This window comes from Eulemur rufifrons, unplaced genomic scaffold (assembly GCF_041146395.1).
Source record: "Eulemur rufifrons isolate Redbay unplaced genomic scaffold, OSU_ERuf_1 scaffold_107, whole genome shotgun sequence".
In the NCBI taxonomy this organism is placed as follows: domain Eukaryota; kingdom Metazoa; phylum Chordata; class Mammalia; order Primates; family Lemuridae; genus Eulemur; species Eulemur rufifrons.
In genome coordinates, this window is record NW_027182889.1 from 232,356 (window position 1) to 245,822 (window position 13,467).

Below are 13,467 nucleotides of genomic sequence, written 5' to 3' on the forward strand. Positions count from 1 at the left end.
ACAGGTGGGTGGAGCAGGGGCCGGTGGCTGTTTCTTAGCTTCCTCTTGTTTCATTAAAGCGAGGCCCTGCTCTCAGGCTGGGAGCTGTGTGTTTTGGGGTCCCCGGAGTACTGCCCCCAGGCCGGCGGCACCGCCTCACTGGGCGTGGTGAGCAGTGCGGCCTGCGCCAAGCAGCATCTGTGTGTCGACCAGGCCTCCCTGCTCTGCCGAACAGGGTCTCACTGCGGTGGGAGCAAGGACAGGTGGGGACAAGGCTGCGGGCCGCGCAGCTCACTGACCCAAGTGCTGTCTGCTGGGCTGTGAGCTGCCCACAGTCGCTGGGCTCCGGTGCGCAGGCGCAGAGCAGCCCTGGCGCCGAAGCGCCTCCCTCTGGCAGCGCAGGTGCAGGTGCATCGCCCCAGGTTCAGGGTCACCGTTTAAATGTTTTGAAAATGGGGAGGCATTTTGCCTTGTCGGAAGCAAGCACGGTGCACCATGGCTGTTCTCTGCGTTGGGGGCTGAGCTGTGGCAGAGCCTGCGGACGGGCAGTGGGTGTGCCCGCCAAGGGTTTGCCGGCATCCCTGCCCGGGTTCTGGGGTCCTCAGCTCACCCCTCTCCCAGACTCCAGTCAGAGGCTCTGCACTTCACCCTCCCCTGCCCCGCAGGCCACACACCCTGTTGGCGAAGGGAACTGCAGTTGCCACAACTAAGCAGAGATTTTGAAGAGAAGTAGGAAAATTCATGACATTGGCAGCTGTGTCTCATTCCCAGACAGGCCCTCGCGCCTCGGCGCCCCCTCCCTGGAAAGGTCCTGTCTCAGCAGCTGTCTGTGTCCTGGGGATTCTCACTCGGCCGCGTCTGTCTTTCCAGCTGGCCAACGCCCTTCTGGAGAAGGAGGTGATCAACTATGAGGACATCGAGGCCCTCATCGGCCCGCCACCGCACGGGCCCAAGAAGCTGATCGCCCCACAGAAGTGGGTCGACGCCCAGAGGGAGAAGCAAGACTCTGGGGAGGAAGCAGAGGCCCAGCAGCCCCTGCAAGGGGAGGAGCCGTCCTGGCCCAGGTAGTGGGGGCTCCCTGACTGCACGCGGGGCCAGCCGGGACCCGAACACGCTCGGCTGCCCCTGGGTTTATTTTCAGCTAACATGTGTCCCTCCTCCTTTAGCTCTTAGCGGTCCGTGCTGAAGGGCTCCAGGGTTGAGCTCCCTGTACGTGATGAGTAAAGTTCTTTGCAGAAATGGCTGCTAAAACTTTGCGTGTGTGCAGTTTCCCCTGTGGGGAAGGGCGTCAGTGCTCCCTACAAGTGTGCCCAGGGCGCTCTGTCCCCAGTGTGGTGGAGCCGACCCAGAGGCAGCACAGCATTCAGAGTCTGAGCAGACCCTCCTCGTGCCAAGGCTCCCGGACAGCCCGTCCCAGCGCCTGTGCCTCCCTCAGAATGCCAGCAGGATCGAGATGGGAGGACCCTCCAAGCCACTTGTCCTCCTGTCCACTGGCTGTCATCATGCTGACTCACCAGTGAGGTCACAGAGTTATTAGGACCAGGCCCTGGGCTCTGGGGGATTCAAACACTGCCATGGTGCCACCTACCACCATGTGGACAGGCTCAATTTGAGGACCTCTCCTCGCTGTCTAGTTGTGCAGCGTTGGGACGCCTTAGTTCTTACTGCCCTGAGAGTTGTCCTGTACTTCACTAATAAATTCTGCGGGTAGAGAGTACATCTGTGCGATCGGGCCAGCGCTAACCCAGAGGAGCCGAGGGATTGTCCTAGATGACAAGATCTGTGGCCTGGGCCCTGCGGGGATAAAGGACACAGGATGGCAGCACTGGGGGCGGCTGCCTGTGCACCGGGGGTGTGACACACACTTGCAGTGCACACTTCCTGCTCCTGCGTCCGCCCGCCCTCCGTGTGGCGTTTGGAGGTGGATTGAGGTCACTTCCTGGCAGAACGGACTGTTTGCTGTGGCGCCAGTACTCGGTGCCCGGAGGAAGCCCGCTGTGCTCTGGGGGGCAGGTGCTTTCACACCCCCGAGGACGGGCAGCTCTGAGGGGCACTGGGATCTTTGCTTCCCCACATTTATCACCAAAGAGCAGCACCTGGTTGGGAGGTCCTTGGCTGGTGTCTTTGCCCTGGGGTGGCAGCCTCTGCAATTGTTGCAGAGCGGATATGGCCCAGCTGTTCCCCCCAACTTACCTGCTGAAACGGCCCATTTCTGTCCATCCTTTGGAAGAGCATCTGCCGAGTGCAGAAGATGCCAGGCATAGTAAGGGCCGCAGCACATACAAGACCGGGCACCTCCTTAGAGCCCAGTAAGGTGCGGTCTGGTTTCCCAGTGCTTGCTGGTGTGAGTGAGCCAGTGGCCACCCAGGGAGAGAAGGTCACTTTGGTTCTGCTCTAATTTATAGAAGTGGGTCGTTTAGACTTTGGCCCTCTGATTGGTCACTGGTGATCTGCAGTGAACATCACCTGTGCTTGAAAAGATACTAAATTTATTCCGACTCTGCTAACCTGGTACAGAATCCACACTGCTCCCCCTGCGCCCCTAAGGCCCTAAGGGGAAGAGGCCCCAACAACAGCATGTGGTCCCTGGCGCACCCAGACTGTCCCCAGGACGGGCCACAGGGCAGCCTGGGCACAGGAGGCCTGCTCGTACCTCCTGGACCCACGTTCGTCTACTTAGGCCAGTGAGGTCTCCTCAAGGAGACAGACACATGCTCTTTAAGTAGCTAATCTCTGTATTTAACACAGTCATAGAAAGCCCCAGAGTATCATTAAAGAATATTAAAAGAAAAAATTATAGTTTTAAAATTATAATACAGCTTGTTCTCCTCCACTCTGGTCTATACTGATAAATAAACGTTTTTGATTCAGACAATGGTGTCCTTTCAGTTTTTCACTGACAATTAGTATTTCTCATAAAGTGGGCATTTCGACTTAGCCTTCGTCTGGTTTCTGTGTAGGCCGTGAGTGTGGGAAGCCGAGAGGCTGGGTGGTTACTTGTTCCACCTTCTCCTTGACTGACTCATTTGGCTCCTGCTTTCCTGATTCAGCCATCAGCCCCACATGGATGGCAGACATTGTTAGCATGCTAGTTTTTGCAAAGTACTATAAGGACATAATTTTTTTTTTTTTTTTGGTAGAACACTATAAAATCACTTTGCTGCTATGATGTTAAAAAAAAATCAAGTGGCTCATGCCTACAATCCCAGCACTTTGGGAGGCCAACGCAGGAGGATAGTTTGAGCTCAGGAGTTCAAGACCAGCCTGAGCAAGAGCGAGACCCTGTCTCTACTAAAAATAGAAAGAAATTATCTGGACAACTAAAAAAATATACAGAAAAAATTAGCCGGGCATGGTGGCGCATGCCTGTGGTCCCAGCTACTCGGGAGGCTGAGGCAGGAGGATCGCTTGAGCCCAGGAGTTTGAGGTTGCTGTGAGCTAGGCTGACGCCACGGCACTCACTAGCCTGGGCAACAAAGCAAGATTGTCTCAAAAAAAAAAACAAAAAAACAGAGCAGCTGGAACTTAGGTGGAGATTGGAGCAGGTGGAGTTGCAGAGTGCAGATCTGTCTAGGAAGATAAATTGGTGATGGGGACAAGAATATCTATGAAGAGGAAGGTGTCTTGGTCCAAGATGGGAACATGGAAAGGGATCTTAGAAAGACCTGGGGTGGAGGGTGAGGGCTAACATTTAGTTACATTCAAAGAAATGTGTCCTGGGCCAAGGCAAGTGTTTATTCAACAAACATTTTCTCCAAAGCCATGCTGCCAGAATGGAGTGGGTGTGGGGTCATATGTTAGTTCCACTGGGCGAAGCGACTGGTGCGGGGAACAGAAGCATTTTTCTCAAGGTTTTTGTGCAGATTTAATGAGAGATGGGAAACGTCTATTCACTCTTCCTACCTTCCCTGCTGCACTGAAGGCCCTGCCTGGCTCCTCCCTATGGGAGGCGGGGCCGTGTGACGTCAGGAGCAACCAGCATCACAGACAGCATCACTGTGGTCTTAACATGGCTTGTCCTCCCTGCGCCTCCTGCCATTTCACAGAAAAGTTCAAGTAATTTGCCCAGAGTCTCAAAACTAATACAAAGGCAGACTCCAGGGCAACTGCACAGCCCTTTCTTACTGACTTGTGGGCTGCTAACCTTCCAAATAACTTATATTTGTGAAAAATGGGAAACTAAGGAAGAGTTTAAACATTAGCTTCCAGGCGGATACTACTTGAATTTACTGAGAAATGCTTTTATTTACAGCCTTGTATCTGCAAACAATTGTACAGCAAAAAGAGCCGGTGGTGCCCTTGTTTCATAATTGAGCAAACGTCTATTAAATGGCAGAGCCAGGGTTTTAACTTCCCATGTAGTTTCCGTGCATTTGTCTGAACAAACTGTGTGCCCCATCTATCACACATGTTCTCTTTCTCTTTACGTGTTTTCCTGATCATGAACTTTTAATTCCTCAGTGAGTCCCAATCCGAATTTTCTAACACCCGAGGGTGTCATAATAAGGCCAGATCAGCAACCTGTTTATTCAGTGCAGGACACAGGCCTCCAAATTTCTTATCTTTTGTCATGAAATTCTTAAAACTGCGGATTAAGTTTACCAGGGGGAAGGTTGGTGGTAGGGGTGGGGGCTGGGATTAAACAGGGTTACTGTGATGTAGAAGGTTACAGGCAGCAAGAGTGTTGTCTATCTCCCAGATTCGTCCTGGAGAATAGGAGGTGATGGGGGCGGGGGACAGGGACGTCTGCCTGCTACTTCACTGTTTTATGATGCCGTCTCTGTGCAGACAGGCAGTAGCCTCAGAGCCAAAGGTTAATAGTAGCTCCTGCGTCACTTGGTGGTTGTGTGGAATTAAATATGAAAATGCATGTGGAGTACTGCATGCCCGGCTTATAAAAGACACACAATTACTGTGTTAATTTTATCTAAAAAATAAATGACCCAAATAGACGTGAGGGGAAGAGACACTGGAACAAGCATGAAGAATTCAAGTGGCGCTAGCTCGCCTTCAATAAACCTTTTCTGCCTTTGCACCGCTAACGTACTGCGTCCCAGAAACACGTACAGACTAAGATTCCCAGAACCCGAGCCAGGACTTCGCTGAGGTCGAACCGCCTGCGGTTTCCCTTTGCCTTAGGACGGCTGCACCTTAATCTGTGTGTTACCCCGCGAAGTCCGGCCCGCGCAGGGCCTGGAGCGCCGGGGACACTCCCGCAGCTGCGAAAAGGACAATAACAAGACAGCAAGCAAGTCGGCTCGGCCACAGCGCTGCGCACGGGCGGCGCCATGTCCGCCAGGGCGGCGCGAGGGTGGGATGGCCGCTTTCGACGTCACTTCCTTCTTTCCTGGCTCTGATTGGCCAGAACGCCCGGCGCTTCTCATTGGCCGGGCCCACTACCATCCCAGGGTACCTTGCGGCCGCGACTCCTTTCCGCTCGGCTGTTCTCCTGCGCAGGAGGTGAGCGCGCCCTGTCCCCGCTCCGTCGGGCGTCATCCGGCCCCATCGGGCACCATCGAACGCCTTCTGGCTCTTTCTACCGCCGTCGGCCTAGCGTTGCGGCCGAAGCAGCCATGGAGGGGCCTCAGGCCCAAGCCAGGGCCTCTTTGACGCTGTCTGGTCGGGCCCGGGGCCCCGGCTCCTCGGGCGCGGCCGGACGGCCGGGGCCGGCGGGCTCGGGGAGGTGGCCCGGGGGGCGCGCGCGGCCGCGGCCCGGCCCCTCACTCGCTCCCCTCCTCTCCCTGGCGGCCCCAGGGCCGTAGGCAGCCATGGCGCCCAGCCGGAATGGCATGATTTTGAAGCCCCACTTCCACAAGGACTGGCAGCGGCGCGTGGCCACGTGGTTCAACCAGCCGGCCCGGAAGATCCGCAGGTGAGCGGGCGCGGCGCGTGTGCCCCGGAGCCGCTGCGTGCCGAGGCCGCGCGGGGTCCCCAGGCACGCTCGGGCCTGGCCCGCGGGGATCTTCCCTGGTCGGGCCTTCGGTGGGATGGTGCGACCGCGGGCATGCGGGGCAGGTGCCTGGGGCGGCAGGCCGGGCGCCTTGCGTGGGGGTGACGACGGCTGGGCTTGTCTTTGGACAGACGCAAGGCCCGGCAAGCGAAAGCGCGCCGCATCGCCCCGCGCCCTGCGTCGGGACCCATCCGGCCCATAGTGCGGTGCCCCACGGTGCGGTATCACACCAAAGTGCGAGCCGGCAGGGGCTTCAGCCTGGAGGAGTTAAGGGTGAGTGTTGGCGGGACCGCCGCGTGATCCGAAACGGATTGGAGTTTTGCCTCTGTGGGTCTCAGTCAAATGATGACAGTCTCCGGAATCGCTGCACTGCTTTGATGAAAGTCCATTTGAACCCTTTTCCATCTGATGACTGAGCGTTTCCGCTCGGGCTGGCTAGAGGTGCGCGACTCCCCGCGGCCTCATCCTTGTCTGTGGTTCTGGGGCAGGTGGCTGGCATCCACAAGAAGGTGGCCCGGACCATTGGAATTTCTGTGGATCCAAGGAGGCGGAACAAGTCCACCGAGTCCCTGCAGGCAAACGTGCAGCGGCTGAAGGAGTACCGCTCCAAGCTCATCCTCTTCCCCAGGAAGCCCTCCGCCCCCAAGAAGGGAGACAGCTCTGTGAGTACAGCGCTCGCTGCTGCCTCCCGGGTGGGTGCGGTGGGGTGTTGGGAGATGGCGGTGGAGAGGCTCCAGCTGTCCCTGTGTCCACCGGGGGGAAGAAGAAAAAGTATTTGCCTGTCATCTTTTTTCGTCCCCCAAGCATGGCGGTTCTATATAAGTGGTGAAGAATTGATGTATTAGTCATCAGAACTGAGGTCCACCATTGGGCTTCTCAACAGGGAGACCTGTTCTGTGGTGATTGCACCAGCTTGGAGCCAGCTTTTTTCCCACTGAAAGCATTCTATCCAAAAACACTTCTAGAAACCCCTTGTAGAACAAAGCTGATAGACGCCATAGTGCGGCTTCCTGGGAGCTGAATTTGGGAATGGGTCTGCTCTGCCTCCCCCCGGGTCACGGGCTGGTGGCTCTTGCAGACCAGGTGAGCCTCCGCCTCTGCCTGTTTTGTGGACTGGACAGACCAGGAATCTGACACGTGCTGTCAGTCACCACACGGGCTCCCACAGCGTGGGGCACTAAGGCTCAGGCACTGGTTCCCTTTCCAGGGACACGGGTGGGTGAGTGCGGGGTCCTTGGGACGTTGAAGGTGAAGCCACCCAACTGTTCTCTCATCAACAAACAGGCTGAAGAACTCAAACTGGCCACCCAGCTGACAGGCCCGGTCATGCCCATACGGAACGTAAGTGCACGCTCGCTCTCCGTGCCGCGCCCTGGACGGGGTGTGGGTGTTGAGGGGGTAGGCGGCGGGTTAAAGGGTGACGCAGTGGCAGCTGGGGTGAGTGCAGAGGTTCATAGGTCTGTGGAGAGGATCATTCTTTCAGCTCTGGTTAGACCAACTCTGAATTCTTAACGGATGGACTTCACCAAAGATGTCTTTGTCCTGCCTTTCAGGAAGCTTTGGGGACCGTCGCTTGTCAGTCCCCAGCTTGTTGGGTCCCTCTCATTGCTGTGTTGGCCAGCACAGCTGAGCCCGCCTCTCCCCACACATCTCCATGGGGACAGGGTTGCTTCTGCTCTGGGTTTGGGATTATTTATTTTTAATTCTTGGCAGCTAAGAATCCACCAATAAGTGGAGAGTTCTGTTTTTTAAATTGAAAACCCAGAGAGGGTGGTTGTATCTGTGTTCTCAGCAGTGCTCAGGCAGCGTTGCTGGCCTCACCGTGACGTCCCCCGGGTCATGCTGACACGCTGTGGGCTTTGCCGCCGCAGTTCACTGGTGAAGATGTGGCTTTGACCCCTGTCCCTCCCTTCCAGGTCTACAAGAAGGAGAAGGCCAGGGTCATCACCGAGGAGGAGAAGAACTTCAAGGCCTTTGCCAGTCTGCGCATGGCCCGAGCAAACGCCCGGCTGTTTGGCATACGTGCAAAAAGAGCTAAGGAAGCCGCAGAACAGGATGTTGAAAAGAAAAAGTGAAGCCTTTTGGGACTTTCAATAAATCAGGAGCGAAGCTGGGCCTCCTGTGGTGTGTTCATCGGGGCCTGGAGCCCTGACTCTCCGGCGGGAGCCCCGAAGCCTGAGTTGCACTGTTTTCCTGTGTTTTAGCACCATTAGTTGATAACCACGGATTTAACAATGGCTTTCTTGTGGGGAGGTTACGAAGGCTGGCTTCATGGGGAGTTGTTTTTTTAACCAGAGTGAGATGAACAACTTTTTTGGCAGGACTGTGAGGGGCCCCGTTGACACAGGTGGTGACCACTGTGGCTTTGCTTCGGTTCGCACTGGGCTGTTGAGTCCACTGTGCTGTGGGAGACCAGCCACTGGGGCCTGGAGCACACCGAAGCCATTAACCCTGCTTCATGGGTGAGGGGATGTGTCTGAGAGTTGTCACTGCCCACACAGAGGGGCTGGAGCCTGTCCTGGCCCTGCCTGCACAGTAGTCTGGGCCCCTGGTAGCTGTGGCCATGAGAACCCAGAGAGGCAGCTTTGGGGTCTGAGTCTTGCCAGATGCATGTGTGTGTGTGGACTCAGTGGACCAGCTCCAGCACAGAAGCAGCAAATGACATGAGCCGCCTCAGCTGTGCTGCTCGCACGTGACACTTGGGACTTGGCTCATTTGGAAGCAGATCCCAACTTGGGGGGCTGTTGCCTACCATTTCCCCACCTAAGACCGACTTAGGAGCATGTCCTGCCTGGGAGCCTGGCTTGTGTGTTTCGAAAGAGCAGCACGGCAGAGGGTCTGGGAGGTCTCCCTGCAGAGTGGCAGCGCTCAGGGTTGGGGGCTCAGTACCCTCCTGTAGACCACAGATCCCTCCGGGTGGGGGATGTGGGGTAACAGCAGACAGCGGGCTCTGGAGCGAGGCTTCCAGCACTGTGTTCCGCGACCAGCCACTCCCCACTGAGATCTGGGCCTTCCAGGCGCAGTGCCTGAAATAGGTGCGCAGGGAAGTGAGTTTAGAAGAGGTGAGTGCTGGTTCTCATCATGTATCGTGCTGCCAACAGAAGTGCTCGTATCTGACAGCCACGGAGGGCCCCTTCCCCGCCGGCAGAAGGTGAAGCCAGGCTGGGATCTGGGACCTGGGTCAGCAGCGCACTAGGCTTGTGAGGCAGGTACATCCTCCCCGTCCTGAACAAGGAAGTGTCGGGCTGTGTACTGAGGGCCCAGGCTTGTGCTCCTAACCTGTGTTCTCCCCAGATTTGCTTAATTTGCTAAAATCCCCAACAAGAGGGGTGGGAGTGAAAGTCCCCTTCAGTGTCTGGGGTCCTGCAGTCCAGCAATGCTCTTAGCAGGTTATTTTTCTTCAACCAGAAGTATTGGCCCAGACTTACTGAAACAATGCCAGCCTGGCGCAAGGAGTGGCGGTGGGCTGGGCCACTCTGCTGGCGTGCCCACTGTGCCCCGGCCTCGCCCCTCCCAATCTCAGAAGGCCCCTGCAGGACAGCTGGGGGTGGGGGGCAGGTGTACTTGAGTTCCCTGGTGAAGCCAAGGCCTGTGGCTGGGGAAGAAATGAAGAGATTTAGAGCAAACTCTTAATCCAGGATGGGGGTATGGGCCGGTCAGCTCCAAAGCAGCAGGACTCCATCACCTGGAGCTACGGGCCCTTGGTTTACACTTACTCCCTGGGGACCCCCCTGTCCAGCACATGGTGGCAGGATCCTAGGGTGGCCCCAGGATTCCTGCCCCTGGGGGACACACCTGGGTGCCCCGTGAGTGTGGGCATGATGAAGAGCTCACCTGGTTGTGATGTGCGGGTCAGACCGGGTGAGCTGAGTCCTGGGTGTGTGGCAGCGACACATTCTGCTGGCCCTGAGGGCCACCAGGCCACCGGAGCTGAGAGCAGCCCCTCCCAGCACGCAAGGAATCCGGGAAGGACCTCGAGCCTCAAGTGAGACTGCCGGAGGTGCCAGCCTTATTCCAGCCACTTGAGCCCCTGACGGGAACGCAGCCATGCTGTGCCCACTCCCGAGATGAACACTCGGAAACACAATCAACGCGTGTTGTTTTAAGCTGCCGAGTTGGTAGTGATTTGTCACCCAGCGTAGAAAACGACTCCTCATTCCCTGTCGCAGCTGGGCAGGATCCCACCGGCGGGCGCGCTCTGCATTTAGCCAGCCTCCGCGGGAACGCAGGCGGCTCTGCGGCGCTCCTGGCCCGGGACGTCGGTCTGCGGCCGCAGGTGCGTTTTCCGCGGAGTCCCCGGGTCCCCGTCGCGTTGCCGGCAACGCCCGAGGCAGCCGCCAGGGGGCGCGCTCCCGCGTTTGCAGACCCGGAAACCGGAAAGTTCTGGGGAGGTTTTAATTTGCACCTGTGGTTAGGAGCGGGTCGGGCACCTTTTCTGACACTCACCTGTCCTTTGCCATCTGCAGGACATCAGCTCTGGTCGGATAGGAGTTGCAAATAATTTTTCTCAATTTATTGCTTATTTTATTTTTGTCTGCTAGACATTAGTAATTTCAGTTTTCCCAGGCTTTATTTTTCCTTTTTTATTTTTTTTTATTTTTTTTTCTTATTCTCTTTTTTTTTTTTACTCGTTTTTCTTTTTTCTTTTTTTTGTTTTTTTGCTGCTCTGTGAGTTGGGTATTTTTCCTTTTGATTTTAAAATTATTATGCAATAGTTTTTGACATTGAAAATTTTGGTTGTTATTTATTTATTTTTCTTCCTCATGCCCCTTGTCTAAGACCAGTCGTCTTGACTTCGGAGGAGAGACATGCAGCTCTGTGAATTTTAACATGTGATCCCCACCCAGTCAGACAGATTTTTATTTTGAATCTGGTTATCCTGTAGTTGCTTTGTTAAAAACATATATTAATTGCCATCACTTAAAAAGGCAGAATTAAAATTAATACTAATTATAGCAGTTCTATAGAACTGTTGCAGTTTAGAGGGAAACTATAGTCATGTTAGGTTATTTAGAGTTTTATCCACTTACTTTAAGCCAGAGAGAAGCAGGTATCTCTATTTTTCTTTTTTTGTGTCTCCATACATTAGTTTTTTCTTTATAAGTAGTTGCATTTATTTCTTCTTTCATGGTTTCTGGATGTTGTCATCTTTTTTTCTAAGTTATAGAAGAAATATATACTCTTTATTGAAAAATTTAAAAAAAAAGTCCAGTTACATGGAAGAGAGAAGAGTATAAAATGAAAAACAACTCCACATTCCAACCCCCCGAAACAGCTGCATCTGCGTGCAGAAAGGATGTGCGTGTGAACGTACCCCAGCACGAAGCCCTGGGCTTTTGTTCTTACAAAAGCAAAGAGACACAGTGCAACCCCGTGGTGTGCGGAGACGTCCACCGAGACGGGCGTCAGATGGTGTTTTCCTTACACAATCCTCTGCGGGGAGGGAAAACTGGAACGCTGTTGTTTTAATTTGCATTTCTTTATTTGTTCATGAAGTCGAGCCCTCCACGTAGTTACTGGCAACTTTTCTCTTTTTGTGGCTAACCTATTATGTCCTTCACCCACTTTTCTGTCACATTAGTCATCATTTTCTTGAATTGTAGCAGCTCTTTGTATATTAAGGAAATTTTGCCTTCTGTCACATTGACAAATTTTTTTTCCCGCTTTGCTCTTTTCCTTTTGAGTCTGTTTATATTTTGGGGTATGAGTCAGAGAGAGCGGAATATTCTCTTTTAGGAGATAGTGTGGTGTGAAAGAAAGTCCACAAGGTTGGCGTCTGTAGTGGATTTGATCATTCCTTTTGGCTTTCCAGCAACAAAACTTGCTTTTGGGGAATTCTCCTTTAGACCCTGTTGTGGGCGGGTGTGGTGGCTCACAGCGGTAATCCCAGCTCTTTGGGAGGCCAAGGCAGGAGGATGGCTTGAGGCCAGGAGTTTGAGACCAGCCTGGGCAAGACAGTGAGACCCCGTCTCTACAAAAAAAATTAAAAAATAAAATAAAATTAGCCAGGTGTGGTAGCGCATGCCTTGTAGTCCCAGCTACACGGGAGGCTGAAGCAGGAGGATGTCTTAAGCCCAGGAGTTGGAGGCTGCAGTGAGCTATGATCACACCACTGCACTCCAGCCTGCGTGACAGAGTGAGACCCTGACTCAAAAAAACAAAAAAATACAAATAAAGGCCTTGGTGGGAGGCAGAGCCCCTCCCGCCCCCACGGACGCTGACACGCCGCCTCCTCTCTCAGTTCCTGGCAGTGACGCGTGGCCGTGTGGCCCAGGCCCCGCCAGGCCCACGTTGTCAAGTGCCACGAGGCAAAGCTGTAGGTCTGTGGGCAGAAAGGACATCCTGTGTCACAGGCGGGAGCAGCATCCAGGCAGGGCCAGGGTGACCCGTCTTCCCCGCCGGCTTTTGGGCATCTCCTCCTCTCCGGGAATTTCCGGGTAGCCTCACCTTCGGCTCTGTCAGCCAGAGTCGGTTTCAGCTGCTTAGAACAAGCCCCTGATGATGCGGGGTCTGACCCGCGCTGGCCCTGGCCCGTCTGTGTGATTTCACTCTCCAAGTGTCGAGTGCCAGCCACGCCCCAGGCTCCATGGCAGCCCCAGGCCACGAAGAACCAGGCAGACGCTGGACACACGGGGTGGGCTGGGAGAGTGATGAAAGGGCGTATTCAACGATGAGATGACGAAGAGAGAACTGTCATTCATTCCAGTATATCATGAGCTGCCTGAGGTGGTGGCACCTGTAGTCCCAGCTACTCGGGAGGCTGAGGCAGGAGGATCGCTTGAGCCCAGGAGTTGGAGGTTGCTGTGAGCTGTCTCCAAAAAAATAAACAAGTAAATAAATAATATATATATATATATATATAGATTTTTTTTTTTTGAGACAGAGTCTCACTCTGTTGCCTGGGCTAGAGTCTAGCTCACAGCAACCTCCAACTCCTGGGCTCAAGTGATCCTCCTGCCTCAGTCTCCTGAATAGCTGGGACCACAGGTGCCACCACCACGCCCAGCTAATTTTTCTGTTTTGAGTAAAGAGAGGGTCTCGCTCTTGCTCAGGCTGGTCTCGAACTCCTGAGCTCAAGGGATCCTCCCGCCTTGGCCTCCCAGAGAGCTAGGATTACAGGCGTGAGCCACTGCACCTGACCCAGTTTTTAAAAATTAAAAAGAATGTTTTAAAGAGTGTACTATGGGCCGGGCGCGGTGGCTCACGCCTGTAATCCTAGCACTCTGGGAGGCCAAGGTGGGCGGATCGTTTGAGCTCAGGAGTTCGAGACCAGCCTGAGCAAGAGCGAGACCCCGTCTCTACTAAAAATAGAAAGAAATTATATGGACAGCTAAAAATATATATAGAAAAAATTAGCCGGGCATGGTGGCGCATGCCTGTGGTCCCAGCTACTCGGGAGGCTGAGACAGGAGGATCGCTTGAGCTCAGGAGTTTGAGGTTGCTGTGAGCTAGGCTGACGCCATGGCACTCACTCTAGCCTGGGCAACAAAGCCAGACTCTGTCTCAAAAAAAAAAAAAAAAAAAAAGAGTGTACTATG

The 13,467-nt window shown here is 54.4% G+C and overlaps 2 protein-coding genes and 1 non-coding gene across 4 annotated transcripts in view; all 3 read left to right on the forward strand.

Annotated features, from left to right (window-relative positions):
* SPG7 (SPG7 matrix AAA peptidase subunit, paraplegin) overlaps positions 1-2,801 on the forward strand; it is a 39,545-nt gene extending 36,744 nt beyond the window's left edge. Inside the window, exon 16 of one of the 2 annotated variants that reach the window (XM_069464774.1) lies at positions 850-2,801. In XM_069464774.1, coding sequence (XP_069320875.1) covers positions 850-1,047 — 198 coding nt within the window. In that variant the 3' untranslated portion in view covers positions 1,048-2,801. The remainder of the gene's footprint in view (positions 1-849) is intronic. The other variant, XM_069464773.1, reaches the window with a different exon arrangement.
* Positions 2,802-5,414: 2,613 nt separating this feature from the next.
* Positions 5,415-8,045, forward strand: RPL13 (ribosomal protein L13). The gene is made up of 6 exons (XM_069464757.1): positions 5,415-5,439; positions 5,734-5,851; positions 6,061-6,202; positions 6,418-6,591; positions 7,214-7,270; positions 7,846-8,045. The coding sequence occupies exons 2-6, from the start codon at positions 5,748-5,750 to the stop codon at positions 8,002-8,004; spliced, it is 636 nt and encodes a 211-aa protein (XP_069320858.1). The 5' UTR covers positions 5,415-5,439; positions 5,734-5,747; the 3' UTR covers positions 8,005-8,045.
* LOC138379649 (small nucleolar RNA MBII-202) lies at positions 6,273-6,356 on the forward strand. Its single transcript, XR_011232260.1, has one exon. It is a non-coding gene; the product is annotated as a small nucleolar RNA MBII-202 (small nucleolar RNA).
* Positions 8,046-13,467: the final 5,422 nt, after the last annotated feature.